Source organism: Meles meles, chromosome 16 (genome assembly GCF_922984935.1).
Source record: "Meles meles chromosome 16, mMelMel3.1 paternal haplotype, whole genome shotgun sequence".
NCBI lineage: Eukaryota > Metazoa > Chordata > Mammalia > Carnivora > Mustelidae > Meles > Meles meles.
The window spans coordinates 44,012,156-44,029,921 of NC_060081.1; the positions used below are offsets into that span (position 1 = coordinate 44,012,156).

At 41.6% G+C, this 17,766-nt stretch overlaps 1 protein-coding gene across 4 annotated transcripts in view; it reads left to right on the top strand.

Annotated features, from left to right (window-relative positions):
• SEL1L2 (SEL1L2 adaptor subunit of ERAD E3 ligase) overlaps nt 1-17,766 on the top strand; it is a 119,925-nt gene that overhangs the window by 93,909 nt on the left and 8,250 nt on the right. For all 4 annotated transcript variants that reach the window (XM_045981194.1, XM_045981191.1, XM_045981192.1 and 1 more), the window contains 8 exons: nt 1,063-1,131; nt 2,040-2,117; nt 6,948-7,010; nt 7,571-7,658; nt 10,207-10,355; nt 11,487-11,652; nt 11,761-11,835; nt 16,573-16,745. In XM_045981194.1, coding sequence (XP_045837150.1) covers nt 1,063-1,131; nt 2,040-2,117; nt 6,948-7,010; nt 7,571-7,658; nt 10,207-10,355; nt 11,487-11,652; nt 11,761-11,835; nt 16,573-16,745 — 861 coding nt within the window. The remainder of the gene's footprint in view (nt 1-1,062; nt 1,132-2,039; nt 2,118-6,947; nt 7,011-7,570; nt 7,659-10,206; nt 10,356-11,486; nt 11,653-11,760; nt 11,836-16,572; nt 16,746-17,766) is intronic.

The following is a 17,766-nucleotide window of genomic DNA, read 5'->3' on the forward strand; positions in this document are numbered from 1 at the left end:
GACCCTGGGATCATGACCTGAGCTGAAGGCAGAGGCTTTAACCCGCTGAGCCACCCAGGCGCCCCTACATAGCACTTTCAATCAAGTTTCTGAAAAAGCAAATGAAGACTAGGAGAGATGGATGGATGCATGGGTGCATGGTGTAGTGAGATGCAGCACTGGTGGCGTTTGTTTCGTTGTGTCCACAAAGACTGACTTTAATAACAAGGGTGTGGCTCCCAAATAAATTGACAATATTTCTGGAGTAAATTTACATTTAAAGAACTACTCATGTTTCTTCCTTAAACCTCCTCCTCTCTTTGAGAAGGAGCAGATCCTTGCATATCAACCTAGTCAAAGCTCTTTAAAGAGCAGAAGAGTTGTGTCCTAAAAAGACACTTCAGAGAGTGTCTTCATTTCTCATTCCTGCAGCGGATTTCTGTTAATGCTTCACGTGGTTTCTGAGGAGAACTTCTGAGGGGCCACAATGAGGCCTAGGGAATAGGGTAACAAGGGTCAGGTTGGCCCTTATATGTGCTAGACTGAGCATTTCATTCAATGTTCTGACCTAAAGAGAATCAGAGGGTGGCTGGTGTCCTTTGTTTTTGATTTAGAAAGAATCGGGCTGAAGTTTACCTCTGTAAAAAGACCTGGTCTCAGCAGGCGGCCAGGTGTGCCTTGTTTCACTCACTCTGCCTTAGAAACATTAAGAAGCTACATATCCAGTTCTACCAAATTATGCAAACTGTCTTATAAAATAAGTACATAATGTCAACATCAAGGCATACTTTTTCAAAATAATAGACTATGTGGTTGTAGAGCTGGGATCCATCTGTCGTCCACAAAGCCACATGCCCATCATGCCTTTCCACATGCAAGAAACAAGTCCTCACATTTTAAAATTATTTTTAAAATAAACTCTTCAGGTTTGTGGTTGAAATAGCATTTGAAATAGTGCCTTAAGTGTAGGCATTTAATAGATTTTTTTAAAAATGCATGTTAAATGAAATAAAGTTTGGTTTGAAAAGACATTTCATAAGGTATGTATGTGACTGTCAATAATACTGTTCCTTTTCTCTCCAGAAAGCATTATACTACTTCTTAAAGGCAGCAAAGGCTGGGAGTGCAAATGCCATGGCATTTATAGGAAAGGTACATGCTTCATCTTGATTGGTATTTTTTCATTTCTTAAAAATCTTAAGAAACTAATGGTACCAGCGAACTGAACCCAGTATAGCACGACAGATGTCTTTCATGGAAGCAGCTGACCAAGGCATTCCACTCCAGACTGAGGATAGTATTCTTGAGATGACTGTTTGAGAAAAAGCCCCATATAACAGCAGCCTCTATCCGGGGCACCAAAGGTAGCCTTGAAATTGCACCTAGCCCAGGGCTCCTGGGCTGAGTGTAGGTAGAAACCCCTACCACCTCCATGACCCCCTGCTCTGCCATGTAACAAGACATCTGGGTCAGTTGAACATCTAACTAAAATAGACTTCCACCCAATGAGGTGCCTCCTTCCTACACCGTGGGAATGAGAACCAGCTCTAAGCTGACCAAAGTCCATCCTTGGGCCCCTATCAAGGGAGGATCCTCCTCAGATGCTGAGCAACTTTTGTGGGCGATTCCTCTAAAGAGGCACATTTTTTTTCTCTCTTCTTCAAAGACCACTGACTCCCCCAAGTGCTGCCCTTGGCTCCCTGCAGCCAATTTGCATTAGTAACCATGGGGACAAATGCGCCACTTCCCAAAGCGCTACAAACAACTTGAGATGAAAGGAAATGTGAGAAAACACCAACATGGTCCATTTCTTTGCCCTCCAGCAAGGTCACTCCAGAATGTATGTAAGAGATTATTTCCTTAGTTTTTCCCTTTCTTAAAATTGAAGTGAAATTCAAATAATATAAAATTCACCTTAATCTATCATTCAGTGGCATTTACTGCATTCACAATATTGTGCAGCCATCACGTCTATGTAGCTCCAAAACATTTTTTAATCACCCGTATATTCCATAGTTTATTACATGCTCTTTTTGTTTGGTTGGTTTTTGTTTGTTTAGATGTATTTAGAAGGGAATGCTGCAGCACCACAAAATAATGCTACTGCCTTCAAATACTTTTCCATGGCAGCCAGTAAGGTATGTCTTCAGCCCATCTCTGTAAGTACAGAAAAACATTTGGCTTTTGTTACATGCAGACTGATGTCGAAGAGTTGATTCCAGAGCCTTGTGTTCACCTAATGAGCCTGGGAGTTTTGTGTCCTGGAGAAGAATGATATCATTGTCAATAAAATATGGCACTGGGATAGGGGGAGACATCGCTTGTCTTCCTGGTAAATAAAAAATGGCAGTGATATATGCTGCTCTAGCAGGAGGCCAAACAAATCTCAGCTTTCCCTCCCCTGTGCAGCAGGTGAGGCCATCTAGCCCAGGAAACGGGAAATAAAAAGGACAAGGACAGAGGAAGGGAAAACTCAAAGAATGTCTGCAATAAGTTCAGGACAAAGACAAATAAGAAATGCCCAGTTTTCTCCAGTTCGATCTCTGCCAGAGGCCAAATCTCCCCTGGCCCAAGCAGGAGATCATCAGACAGGGACCAGGACAAGATGGTTGAGAACATGGCTCTGGGGGCAGACTCCATGGTTTAAATGCCAGCCCTGCAGCATACTGCCTGTGTGACCATGGGCAAGTTACTTAACCTCTCTGTGCCTCGATTTCCCCATCTGTCAAATGGGCATATAAGTTTGCCTCATATTGTTGTTGCCAGGATTTAATGGGTTAATATTTATGGGCCTCATCTTGGAAAGTCCTGAAAGCAGTGCCTTACAGTAGACATGGTGTGTCAGCTATTATCTTTTCCAGTTTGGGGCCAGTGAGGTGGCATGAACTTCAAAGCATATCCAAGGCAGAACTGATTGGACCTTGAGGGAATATAAAAATGGAATAACATGGCTCCTGCTATGAAAATTTTTGTCTTGATTCCTGGGCTCAGTGAGCCTGGCATCTGTCTGATAAAACTTAGCAGACTACTCTGAATCCCTTCAGTGCATTAAGAACATCCTCATTGCAACACCCATCAGCCTAATGTTGGGGAATGGCCCTGATAAACTTCCTAACCCTACACAGTAGGAAGCACCGTGTAGTCTTACAACCCCATACTGCAACACTGGGAGTAAAGATGTGCTCAAATCGGGAATACTTTCAACTGCTTTCGGCATTTAAAAGCCCACACGCTGCTTTAGGAGCCTATTTATAAATGACTAGCACCTTGGAGCCGCTGCTATTATGGTGTAAATTACTGAGAAGGCTGGTATTCGCTCCTCTCTTGTAATTTGTATGAAATTTTTGCTCAGCAGGCTAGTTATCTAGAGTACCATTAGATTAGGATGACAAGGGAAAGGAGACTGAAAAAGAGATGGGCTAATGTAACAGGAAGGTCTCTTGTAATCTGGCAAATAATGCTGAATTTGTCAGCCCAAAGGAATAATGCCAGGAAGTTGGGCGTGTAAATTAATCCAGCTCCCAAGCTATTCAGGGCTGTGTAACCAGCAGGGATCTGAGCTACTTGTGTTCTAAACCTGAGCTACCTTTCTTTACAGAGAAAATCTGAAATTATCTTTATGGTAATTATTCTGAATGGCATCAGGGGGACATGACCATATATTCCTTTATCATCACCTGGATGGTTTATTAGATTTCTCACTTGGGGTCACTACCAAAGTAAAGGGTTTCTGTCTTCCACTCTGCATATCGATACAAATACACACACACACACACAAACACATCTTTTTAAATCTGTTTTTAAGGCATATCAATACCAGGATGCAAAACTACAGTCTTTATATTTACTCAGAAACATGAGCAGTTATCCTGTTGGTCCATATTGGACCATATGCTTCTACTTTTCTCTTTAAAAAAGAAAGATTTTATTTACTTATTTGTCAGATAGAGCACAAGCAAGGGGAGTGGCAGGCAAAGGGAGAAGCAGGCCCCAAGCCTGATGAGGGACTCCATCCAGGGCCCTGGGATCATGACCTGAGCTGAAGGCAGACACCTAACAGACTGAGCCACCCAGGCGTCACCTTCTGCTTTTCTCTTTCAAACCTCTGAACACATCAGGCCCATCCTCATCTCCACACTTTTGTCATGTTGCCTTCCTTCCCCAAATTTCCCATTTTGAATCCCACCCATCCCCCAGAAGAGAGCTCAATCCTCTCTCCTTCTGCAAACCCACCTCTACCCACTTTGTTTCATATAATTTTCCCTTTTCTGCACTTGCCCCACATTCAGTCTCTGTACTGCTGGAACTTCAATGCTTCCACCTTGTGCCTTCTCTCCTAGTATCTGGAAACCATGTCTCCTCGACTAGGAGGACAGTAGTCTTAGTACATAGTAGAAGTTCATCAAATACTTGACAAGTAAGTGACCATCTGCTCTCTCAGTTCATGTCCATTAACCTAAGCAAGAGCACTGAGCCCTAAAGTGAAAGTTATATATGGGGGGATTGCCTATACCAATGCTTCGTTTCGCCCAGAAGGTGTTTCAGAAGTCAGGCAATCTCACATGGTGACAGATGGTAGCTACATTTGTGGTGAGCACAGCATAATGCATGCAGAGTTGTCAAATCACTATCCTATACACCTGAAACTAATGCAACACCATGTGTCAACTATACTAAAGTAACAAAGATTAGGAAATCTCATATAAAAGTCTGGACATCCAGCTTTCCTTGGAAAATGAAAAGAGCTGACCATATGAGGCTGCCATTCCATGTCACACCTGTGGCCTGGAGCAGAAAGCGGAGGGGCTGCTGCTGCCTTTAGACAGGGGAGGAACTCTCTCCTTTTCTCAGTCCCTGTCACTCTATCACCCAGATCAGTGTACTTCTTACATTACCTTAATGGTTTCTGGAGGTATATCTGAGTTGGCTACTCCTGACCTGAAAGTTACAAATAAGCCCTCTGGTCCTTAAACGGTCAGTGAGTCAAAAGTCGGAACCTGTCCCCTATTTCCTCCCTTCCTCTTCCCTCTTCTCATTTCCCTTCCCTTCCATTTTTCTCAACACCTAAAATGAGGATAGTTAGAAGACAGACTCACTAGACTTAACCACATCCTTCACAGCAGGCGTTACTATCTCCAGACCAGACTATCCCAAGCATCCTAGGACCACAGGGAGATGTAGTCAGGGGACAAGCAGGAAGAAGAGAGCAGTTGTGTTACATCTCTTTTAAATACAGCTGGACCATCCTTAAGAATTCTTACAATCGCTGGCCCTTTGATATGCAGAAGCTCAAACTTCGGAGTTCTGAAATTATTTTTCAATTATGCTTTTTCTACTGATGTGCTATTCTTGTGTCACTGAGAGGTATTCTGGCTGCATTCACAATAACTCCATTTAGGAGGTAAGAAGAAATCTGCAGAGCTTTCAATCAAAATTTGAGTTCCTGAGGAAATGCTATAAATCTGTAAAGCAAACCTACAAATCTGCTGAATGACAGCCAAGTGGCCAAATGTGCCTCCTCATTCAGTCACAATCAGGTGAAATGCATGATGGGAGACAAAAATGCAGGATGGGAGACATCCTGGTTAGGGAAGTCACTTTTAAGGTTCACTCTTTATGCTGGATTGATATGCTAAATACCAATATTTTTGAACATGTGTTAAATGCTAAAACATGCTAAAAACTCCCTTCCTTAGACTCTTTAGAATACTAATTAGAAAAAAAGGTAATTAATTTAGCATCAAGTGGAAAAGAAGACATTGATGATGTTATAAGCAGTCAAATTTGAATAAAGAAGCATATACCATACCAATGATTGAAATTCACAGACTCTCTAAAATATTATTTGGTCATTTATGTCAACCTCCTTTGACCAAAGCAGGTAACAATTGTCTGGATAGACTTTTCCCTTCTGGAAAAGCTCCTACACATCCTTCAAAACCAAGTTCAAATGTCACCCACCTTTTTTTTTTTTTAAATTTATTTATTTTTTTCAGCGTAACAGTATTCATTGTTTTTGCACAACACCCAGTACTCCATGCAAAACGTGCCCTCCCTATTACCCACCACCTGTTCCCCCAACCTCCCACCCCTGACCCTTCAAAACCCTCAGGTTGTTTTTCAGAGTCCATAGTCTCTTATGGTTCGCCTCCCCTTCCAATTTTTTTTTTTTATAAACATATAATGTATTTTTATCCCCAGGGGTACAGGTCTGTGAATCGCCAGGTTTACACACTTCACAGCACTCACGATAGCACATACCCTCCCCAATGTCCATAACCCCCTCCCCCTCTCCCAACCCCACCTCCCCCCAGCAACCCCCAGTTTGTTTTGTGAGATTAAGAGTCATTTATGGTTTGTCTCCCTCCCAATCCCATCTTGTTTCATTTATTCTTCTCCTATCCCCCTACCCCCCCATGTTGCTTCTCCATGTCCTCATATCAGGGAGATCATGTCACCCACCTTTAACAACTCAATCCCCTCAGTCCCTAGCCTCATCTAGGCAGGTGAGTATCTCTCTTCTAGGTGTCCACAGCATTTCTGAATCTGATTCTACTATAGGACTTACCACATTTGACATGGCTATTTAGGAAGCACTACAGTTGATCGGGACCCACAAGCCTGTGAACTCTCTGAGGCAGGGATCATTGTTCATCTTTCAACTTTCACCTCCTACCCCAGTCCAACACCTATTACGGAGTCACACACAAAGCGAGCACTAAATAAACGAGGATGAAAGAAGGGAGAAAATATTTGACTTTTGTTTCCCTCTTTTCTAGTCAAAGGGGGTTATGAAAGTTTGAAAGGAGAAACTAGAGAGAGACAGAATAATTTACCAACTGCCTGATTAACTTGCCTTGATTTAATCCCCTATTGGGTGCATTTTAAATATTTGAAGTGATTTTGTCATGATTTTTCTTATCATGAATTGTTTTGGGACTTTACTTGAATTTTTAAAACTGTTCCAGGGCAATGCAATTGGTCTTCATGGGCTCGGTCTTCTTTACTTTTATGGGAAAGGAGTTCCTGTGGTAAGTTAAATAATTTCTCTATCTTTTCAACATATTTCTAGCAATTTATAGGGTAAAATTCATGATATTTGATTAACTTAAAGGAATTAGTCTCTAATACCTGATTTGCCAAACTATCATATTTGACACTAGAAAATAATTCAGTGGAATATTTGCCAAAAGAGACATAAAACAAATTTGTGACAAGAATAACAACCCTAATTATATCTTAGAATTATAGATTCTAAGTAACCTTAGAAATCAAACAACCCCTGAGGATTTTTTCTGATAGAGAAATTTAGTTTCTTGTGTAACCTCTGTCTTTTGAGTGACCCTCCCCCAATATCTAACAAAACCTATTGTCAGGGTAGGAAAAGACATAATTTACAGTGAAAAGAGGTAATTATTTCCTAATAGAATCTAACATAATAATGAAATAAAATGCATAACACTTCTGATACTGTTTTAATTTGCCTAAATCACATAAAGCACTATCTATCTTTTTTTTTTTAAGTGGAAGGCAATTGTTACCATGGAGTTATACATACACCTTTGAGTAATAGAATGTAATTATCTTGCAGAATTATGCTGAAGCATTTAAATACTTTCAGAAAGCTGCAGAGAAAGGATGGCCCAATGCACAGTTTCAATTAGGCTTCATGTACTACTGTAAGTGCTACAAATATGGCTGCTGTACCAGGAATGACAAATGCATGATTAGTTCTACTCCTTTTTTTTTCAAAGATCAAATTGTTGGAGTGATTGGTTTAGACAGAATACTGAGGCAGCATTATGAGGATGCATTTGAAGATGTAAAGAAAGGACACCAATTGAGGGAGGAGGCAAGGAGGTACAGTGAGGAAACTCACTTTTGAAAAGGTTGAGTTTGAGGTGCCTTGGATAGCAAATGTGCATAACCAAAAGCAGGTATGAAACTCACCAGAAGGGTCAGACTTGGAGAGAAGATTTGGGAGGCATCAACGTAGAGGAGTTAGTTAGAAGTAGCTGAGAGGAACGGTGGATATGGTCAGAAATCTGGTGGTCCTCAGTACTGTATTGAAAAGATGGGTAGAGAAAGAGTAGTCACGAAAAGACTGAAAAGACATGATCAGAGGAATAGAAGGGAAGAGTGATCTTAAGGAAGCCATAGCATGATACTTTCAAGAAAGAATAAATGAATGGGCCTCCCTGTGAAATGCAATGAGAAGCCTGCCTCTTCAAAATAAAAAAACAAAACAAAAAGAAAGAAAGAAAAGAGAAAAGAAAAGAAAAGGCTAAGAATCAATGGGACTTTTCAATATAGAGAATATTTGTGTGGTCATTGGACTGGTTGGGGTAGAAGCCAGATATGATAGAATGAGGTATGAATGGAAGGTGAGAAAGTAGATGGATAAAAATATTCTTGGAAATTGTGTGCCTTTAAATGGAATAAAAGAGATGGAACAGTGGCATCAGGGGGATCAAGAACCAAGAGGGAGTTCTTTTTAAGATGAGTTCTTTTTAAGTTCTTTTTAAGAGAGACCTGGGTATAATTTTTGGCAAAAAAAAAAAAAAGAGCCAACCAATGGAGATGGTTAATGTATCTTGGGAGTGATGAGATAATTGATGAAGAGATTCTAGAAAAAGTTGGGTGGCATTAGGATCTGAATGCACCCAGGTAGGTGGAGGCCTCTTTAGTTTTAATATAGAGGAGGGATTTCTCACCCTCAAAGATTGGAGAGTTGGAGGAAAGGATGGTGCAGATATAAATCTGGAGGGAGGGAGAGAGAGGCAAGTGAGAAAAGACAATGTAAGAATTTTCTTGGGTGCCTGGGTGGCTCAGTCGGTTTGACTTTGGCTTAGGTCATGATCCCAGAGTCCTGGGATCAAGCCCACGTGGGGCTCCCTGTTCAGCTGGGAGTCTGCTTCTTCCTCACCCTCTCCCTCTGCCCCTCCTTCCTGCTCATGCTCACTCTCCTTCTCTCTCACACACAAATAAATAAGTAAAATATTTTTTTAAAAAAGAAAATTTCCTCAATGAACTAGGCACCACCAAGCTGTCTTCTGAGAACAAAAGTAAAGTGTTTGGGGTAGGAGGTCTCAGAAAGCCATGAAAGTTTGTAATACTCCATGGGGATTGAGAGAGGGAGTGCCCAAGATGAGTACCAAGAGATCTGAACATACCCGAGAATCTCCACTAAGTCCTTCATTTCAGAGGCAGAGCTAGAGCATCAGGAGTTTGCATCGTCAGCAGGCATTTTCTACAGTAGCCCAGGCAATGGCCTGTTTTATATTGTTTTGGGTGGTTGCCAAAATGGCCTTGTTCTTCTAGTTCTTTCCAGGTGCCAGGCCCAGGATCTCTCAGATTCCTCCAGCTTCTAGAATAAGAGTAATAGCAATGGCTAATATTTATTAAGTCTTTATGTGTGTCTACTCATTTGGTCCTCTCAACATGTCTAGAGGGTATCCTACAGTTTATAGATGAGCAAACTGAGGCACATCACAGGTCTAACAGCTTGCCCAAGATCACATGGTTAGTGGAACTGGCATTCATACCCAAGTGATTTGCCTCCAGAGTCTTTGCTCTTAGTGGCACTGCTTCTAAAGGTTATGAAATGTTAAGAGCTGGAAGACAAGTTAAGGACCATCTAGAGAAAGCCTCTTCTTTTACAAATGAAGTTCCTAGAGGGTGCCCAACTCACAAAGGGTAATGAGAGAGCCAGGACAAGCTGCTAAGAGCATGCTGATTTTCCACCCTAGCCCTAAATGCCTCTCCTTGCTCCAAGTATGAGTTCAGTCTGAGCAGGGCCTCCTGGAACTGGATTCACCTGCTCCAGACTCTGTAGTTATGACTGGGAGAAGCTCTACTGGTCTCCTGATGTGGAAAGACAAGAATGGTGAGCCACGTCCTGATATCCTCGGTCCTCAGAGACTACCTCTTGGTCTCCTTTTCACTAATTTTAGGTATGCCAAATTGAGGAGATACTTTCATGAGACTTAAAAGTCTTTCTTCTTCAGGTCTCTGAATGGGTCAAGAACATAAATTTCCACATTCTTACTTAAAAGCAAACTTAACTTCTTTCCCCTCCACATAGTGGATCTATAACAGCTTGACTTTTGGTTGGCTTTTCTCATCCTATTTAAAATAGTAGGCATCATGTGACCATTATACCCATAGATTATAACGCAAAAAAAATAAAACAAACAAGGGGTGGCTCAAAATAATTTTAATTTTCAGCTGGCTCTGGAGTGTGGAAGGATTATAAACTTGCCTTCAAATATTTTTACTTGGCATCTCAGAGTGGGCAGCCCCTCGCCATTTATTACCTGGCCGAGATGTACGCGACAGGAACAGGAGTGTTAAGATCGTGCAGAACTGCTGTGGAGGTAAATAATGGCATGTGTTTAAAGCATATTTCATTTATCACAGAGAGGAGGGGATACTGTCCTTCAGTTGTTGGTGCCTTTGGTTTTATAGATATTACTTCTTCCCGTTGAGAGTGTGAACACGGACATTGGCCAGGCAGAAAAGTTATGATGTAACTCGGGCTGGGACAGGGAAGAGGAGAAATGATCCCTCCTCTCTTGCTTTTGGCTTTTCATCAGGTTTAACGCTCATCTCAGAATTCAGTTAAGGAGCTCTGCCTCAGCCTTCATTCAAATGGCCAGGGCAATTTGGCCCTTCTAAGTGGGACTGGGAGTTGTGACTTGGGAAATGAAAGGCTTCGTTTAGCTTAGAAACTGTAGCCCACTTCTTCCCAGAAAGCAAGGTCCTTAAGTTTTTGATGATTTGGATGACAACTGGAAAAGTGAATCCTTTCAGCCTGAGCCAGTGATGTACTTTTCAAAAGAAAGCTTTTAGGACCTTAATGCCCTTCATTGATTTATTAAACACTTCCGCTGAACCAAAATAAATACCTCCATGTTGCAATCTGGCCCCTCTGAAACTCATTTCAAAGGCTGCCAGCTAATAATCTATCTTTAGATTTGCTCCTTTGCCAACTTCCTAATGAATTATGTATGGCTAACCTCTTTTGGTTACATAAGGGCTATTCAGCTAAGTTGACACTTGTCCCCACAGAGCTCTGCACACCTCCTCATGGTTATGTCACCTACACCCTTAGGCACTGTCTTCCCTTCATTCTCTCCTTTCCACATCAGCTGTGGCCTTATAACTCACCCTTGCAGAGCAGCAGTACCCAGAACAGTCTTTTTTTAAAAAACAGAAGTCAAAACATTCTGTCCTGCCAAATAGCCTTAAGCTGGGAGAATTTATTACGTAAATTTAAAATAAGCCTCAGGAAGTTTCAGCTCAAGACCAAAAAATTTACACTTAAAATCTTTGTGCCTATGAGAGGTATTATCTCTTCCCCCTAAATAATTTTCAAAAGCCATACTTTAGACCCCAAATCCTTGCCTGACCAGCCAGGAGAAGCCAAAGATTCACTTTATTTATCATTTGCCTTGGATGAAGCATATGGGCTAACTTGTGTGCTTGATTTCTTTCTCCATGTACAGCTTTATAAAGGTGTCTGCGAACTAGGCCACTGGGCTGAGAAATTCCTGACAGCATACTTTGCCTATAAGGATGGTGACATAGATTCTTCTCTTGTTCAGTATGCACTACTTGCAGAAATGGGGTATGAAGTAGCTCAAAGCAATTCAGCATTCATTTTGGAATCTAGTAAGATAAGTTAAAATTCTCTGCAATTCCCCAATCATACATATGCATAAATGACTTTACTACACGGGTATTTTAAGCCTTCCTAATGAAATGTCTCTCTTTTTTTAGAAAAGGCTAAGATTCTTGAAAAAGAGAAGATGTATCCAATGGCACTTCTCCTATGGAATCGAGCTGCCATTCAAGGTACAGAACCTAGATAAAAATGAGCACATGCCTAGTCCCTGTCCACTATCAGTCATCGATTTGCTCCAGCTGAGTTCTTGGATATATAAGCAGAAAGCTGCAGGCTATCAATTAGGTGGTCTTTCTGACGGTACCAATCTTAGGGTCAGCCTTTGATGAGGGGTCATTTCCAGGAATTTCTTTTCCTTGTTTCTTTGTTATGCTCAAGGTCCCTGGTTTGGTAAACCATAGGCACCAGAGTAGTTGTTTGAAACAGGACAGTTTTGACTCAGGAAACCAGTTTTCTTGTTCTGACTTCAGTCACTCATTTGGTGAGTTTTGGTGTTTGTTTGTTTGTTTTCTGAACTTATCAGAGAAGTGACCTATGTCTCAATGAATTTATAGGCAAAATTGTTTATGGATCTAAGACTCATTTGATTGCTCTTTTAAAATACCACATGGATGATTACTACAAACTTCAGATCTTTATTATAACTATTAATGGGTTAGCATCAGAAAACGAAACAGAACAAAACCCAGAGTCAAATATCAAGATCCTCTCCCTATTCCTGGGGTTCCTGTGCCCAGCTTGCAGGGTTCACAGCAATGAAGAATATACAGTAACACTGGGGGGAAAACATTGGCATGTGGCATTAGTAAAAGCAAACAGATGCTGCAAAGCTCTCACGATCAGGATTTAGATATGTGAGGAGCTCTCATGCAGTAAAAGAGCAATTTTATTTCCGATTAAGTTTCTTAAAATTGTCCCATGGTAAGGTTGAATTGTCTCTTTTCCATAAGAAGTGAATGGGAGAAAAATTATTCTCAACTGACACTATATGAAGCCGAGGGGGAAAGTCATAGGGGTGCCTTTGCAGATCCCACTGACCCAGGGACAGAGCGGCAAGCCAGCCATGCAATTTTAGCAAGAAATTCCCAAAAGAAGAAAAGCATGTGTTTTCTAAAATGCAATAAAGACCTTGTTTGGTATAGGAAAACAGCACCAATCTCTCTGCTATGGCAAATCAGCTCAATTGCAACAAATACAGGCTTATTCCAAGCCAGGAAATGTGTGGACATTGCACCAAGGAAAGGAGGCATTGAAAGCGAGGGGACATTAATATTAAACAGAATTCACCAATATAAAAAAAAAAAAAAAAGGCAGGCCGCTAAAAATAATTACATGTCACAAGAGAGGTCAGGCATGAGTGTCCTGGAGATGAGGTTGCTAAGTGCCTCACTCGAGGTTAGGAGACATAATAATGAGCATAGCTACTCGGCGCTGGTGGTGCTTCTTTCCGCAGTGGCTGTGTGTGAGGAGAGTGCTGACTCAGTCAGGACTCAGTCCCCACACTGTGACTGTGAAATTCAAGGGAAGAATCCCTCCCACTGTCAAGGGACCCCCTTGACAGCCTGCCAGGGTCACCATATGTCCCTAGTCAGCCCCTTAATTATGGTGGAGCTGACTTCTCTGGAAAACCTGCTTGTTCACTGCCTTCCTGCTCAGGGATTTCAGAGGTCCTGCTTACTGCTTATAAAGCTTGAAAATGCACAGAAGTCCTATACTTTTGTGGTTGTGGCCCAGGAAGAATCTTCGGGTCAATGGAGGGCACCTTTGGGCAAAATTAGAAATGGAGTGGGTTTCTTGTTAGGGCCCTAAGGCCCTTTTGCCCCTCCAGGTCCGTCCAGGCCACTCTCTTGGGTAGCAATGCCATAAGGACTTGCCCCCAGCTACCTGAACTTTTTTTTTTCTTTTCTTTTTTTTTACTTCTGGGAAGTAAACCCTGTTAACCAATGTCTTCAGCAACTTATGAATTTTATGATGATATCTTTACTCAAGAAGAGCTAACGATTGCTCATGGTATTACACTTTAACAGAGGATTCTAGAAGATTAAAATAACTTCAGTACCCAAAGGAATCAATTCCAAAGGATTTTAGGCATTGCAATAAGCCAAATATGGGGACAATTCTGGATGAAAGGAGTCCTATAGCCCTCAATTATACACCTCAGACCATAGTACACAGGGTACTTTTCTCCTTTTCCGAGTAAGTCTAGACTGTGCTAGAGGGGTTGGCCACACCTGAGACAGATGTCCTAGACAGATTTAGAAGTCCAGCATTCCCTCAACTTTTCAGTTAACATTTTCCCAGTGAATGGAAACATGGACCCCAAAGCGACCCTAAGTGACCTTTGAAAGATTGAAGTCTCATGTCTTAAAAAGTCAAATGAACTTTTTTCTACTCCTGAATATGTCCAAATTTGTTGGAAAATAAGATTCTAAATTACTTAATGTTTGGGAAAAGCATTTTCTAAAGAGTTTTCTACCGGGTCTGTCCATTCATTCCGTAAGTATTTGTCAAGTACCATTTTAGGTCTGGGACAATATCAGTGATCAAGAACATCAAAGCTTTTGTCCTCCTAAGAGAGAGAGAAAATAAATTCATGAGACAGAGACAGTAAACAAATAAGAGAACAGCGATATGTGCTGTGAAGGAAAGAGAACATGGAGGTGAGATAGGTAACTCCTGAGGGTGGGGGGTGAGAGGACGCTTTAGACAAGGCAGTCAGACAAGGCCTTTAGGAGAGAAGTGACATTTGCAGTGAGACCCCAATAATGAGAAATCAGCGACATGAAGGGTCAGAAGAAGTCCAAACATGACGGGCAGAGGGACATGAAGAATCTCAACGCAAAGGTCCTGAGGCAAGAATGAGCTTGGTGTGTTGAAAGAGTATTACGGACTATTAAGAAAGCTAGAGCCTATTAAGAAAATGACATGAGATGAGGCTAGTCAGGGAGGCGGAAGGCAGATGAAGCATGACTGGGAGGTCACGGAGTCTGGATATTATTCCAAGTGCAAAGTGAAGCACTTTGGGGCTAACAGGGAAATACAAGGATTTGGATTTGACTTTACTTTTTTTGTTGTTATTGTTTTTTTTTTGTTGTTGTTGTTTTTTTTTTTTTTTTTTTTTTCAAAAAAGTCATCCTGGGGTGCTCCTGGGCAGCTCAGTCAGTTGCGTGACCAACTCTAGATTTCGACTCAAGTCGTGATCTCAGGCCTGGTTGGTGCTCTGCACTCAGTGGGGAGTCTGCTGGAGATTCTCTTTCTCCCTCTGCTCCTCCCCTCTAGTTGTGCGTGCATGCACGTGTGTGAGCACTCTCTCTCACACACACACAAAAAATAAATCTTTAAAAGAAAATCATCCTGGCTGTTAAATGGAGAATATAATAAAAAGTGGAGATAAAAGGACAGTTTTGAGGCTATTATAGTACTCCAGGCTTGATCTAGGTGGTGAAGGAGACAGCAACAAACCGGTGTGTTTTAGAGGTAGGACCTGCTGAAGGATTCAATAAGAAAGGAGGGGGAGGGGCACCTGGGTGGCTCAGTGGGTTAAGTCTCTGCCTTTGGCTCAGGTTATGATCTCAGTGTCCTTGGATTGAGCCCCGCATCAGGCTCTCTGCTCAGCGGGGAGCCAGCTTCCCATTCTCTCTCTCTCTGCCTGCCTCTCTCCCTACTTGTGATCTTTCTCTGTCAAATAAATAAATAAATAAAATCTTTAAAAAAAAAAGGAGGGGGAAATATCTTACATTTATAGCCTGAATAATGGTGCTAGTACTGAGATTGGGAAGGAACTGATGATTTGGTTTGATTTGGTTTGAGGGAGGTAGGTAGCAGGGTGTTAAGAATTGCATGCTTTGAGATCCAAGTAGAGAAGTCAAAGAGATGATTAGAGGAGTTGGGTGTTTAGGGAGAGACAGGACTGTAGATAAAATTCAGGAAGAGTGAACGTCAAGATTGGCACAAAACTAATCTATATCACCTAGAAAAAGAGTTAAGATAGAGGAGAGCCGTAGAAAGAGGAAGGGAAGAGAGGAGAGAGAAGAGAAATGAACAAAGAAAAGAAAAGGAAAAAAGGAGTCAACTAATAAGCACTTGATGGTCCAACATTTACAAGCTGGGTAGAGGAGGACTGAGGCAAGAGTTCGGGAAGGAGAGGTCTATTAGGCAGAGGGAAATCAAGAAGGTGCAAGGTCACTAGTGTCAAGAGAGGAAAGTGGATGGCAGATAGGTCCAATGACTCCAGAGCTGCTTAGAGGTCCAGTAAGATGAGGACAGGGAAGTGACCGGTGGGTTCACCCGCATGGAGGTTATCAACCACCCTGAAAGAAGTAGTTTCATGGAGAGGGGCAGAAGCAGATTGGAGAGGTTGAAGAGTGCATGGGAGGTGAAGCTTTGGAGGCAATCAATATAGAACACAATTTGGAAAAGACTGAGTGTGAAGGGAACAGAGAAATGGGGAGTAGTTAGAAGGACACACCATGAGATAAAGAGAGGGTGTGTTTTTATTGACAGAGGATACCAAAGTGTGTTTAAATGACTGATGGGACTGGTCTAGGAAAGAAGGAGACTTGGATGATGCAGGAGAGTAGACCTTTAGGGGTGAAGTTTGAGAACCAGAGAGGTGGGATCTAGTTTCCCAAGAGTTGACCTACATTCAAAAAAGAATTTCAGAGGTAAAACTCCTAATTTTTTTTTCTTTGAGAACATTCATGCTATACCATGGGAGTGGTCCTGCAATGAAGACTGCTAAAGATGAGTGTTATGTTTTATATTCCAGAAGTTATATCTAATCTTGATTCTAAGATCCCAAGTGTTTTGTTTTTCTTTTTAATGTATATTGCCTTTAGGTTGAGTTATTAGTAACTGTGCATGAAACATCAGAGTTCTTTTTCTTCTCTGTCTAACATTTCTGTCAGGCAATGCATTCGCTAGAGTAAAAATCGGAGATTACCACTACTATGGCTATGGGACTAAGAAGGACTATCAGACAGCAGCCACACATTACAGCATTGCAGCGGACAAGTACCACAGTGCACAAGCCATGTTCAATCTGGCCTATATGTACGAACACGGTTTAGGTATCGCAAAGGTAATAATCCAAAAGTAGTAATGACAGCTGTGTGGGAAGGAAAAAAATTGTAAATGTTTTTAATTTCATTGATGTCATCAGTGTAGAAGAAAGAAGAAAAAGACATTTGCTGAATCCCTCCCCCCTGTGCCAACACATAATACTTACCCTAACATGAACCCTATGAGAAGGAAATTATTTTCTCCATTTATGCCCAAAGACATAATAATGAGTTGAGATAAATCTAGTCTAGGCTAATTAGATTTGTAACTTCAAGTTTTTTCCAGCAATAGTAGTGGGCCCTCCCCCACTCCCTTCCACCTCCAGGCCTTTCTCTGTTAAAATTTCCATTGACACTCAAGCTCTCAGTAAACAAGGAGAAAGCGGGAATGAGGTCAGAGCTGGATACCAAGGGGACATTAATCCAGAAATGTCTTATAAATCACCCACTATGTAGCTGACACTGTGTGAGCACTCTAGAGTATCCTAAGAAAATAGATCTCCATCCTTCAAAGACTGTACTTTACTTGAAAAGATAAGGCATATATATTTATTAAGAAAGAGAGCTAACACGACAAGGAGATACTGGGTGAATCCCTTAGTAAGTGTAATTAAGGCAAAGATGGTATTGGGTTCTGACACAGTGAGAAAGGTGTATTGAATATTAATAATGATAGTAGTAGCCAGGCATTTGATGTGTTATATATACTATTCCATTTATTTATTTATTTTTAAAAGACTTTATTCATTTGAGAGAGAGAGAGACAGAGAGAGCATAAGTGGAGGGGGGATGTGGGGGGTAAGGCAGAGAGAGATGAAGACGCAGATTCCCCGCTGAGCTGGGGTCCCGACACGGGGTTTGATCCCAGGACCTGGAGATGGTGACCCAAGCCAAAGGCAAACACTCAACCATCTGAGCCACCCAAGCACCCCTATACTATGCTATTTAAATCACACAATCACTCAATGAGGTAAGCCCTATCATTGTCATCAGTGTATGCACCAGGAAACCAAGAGTGCAGAGAGGTTAACACACATGGCC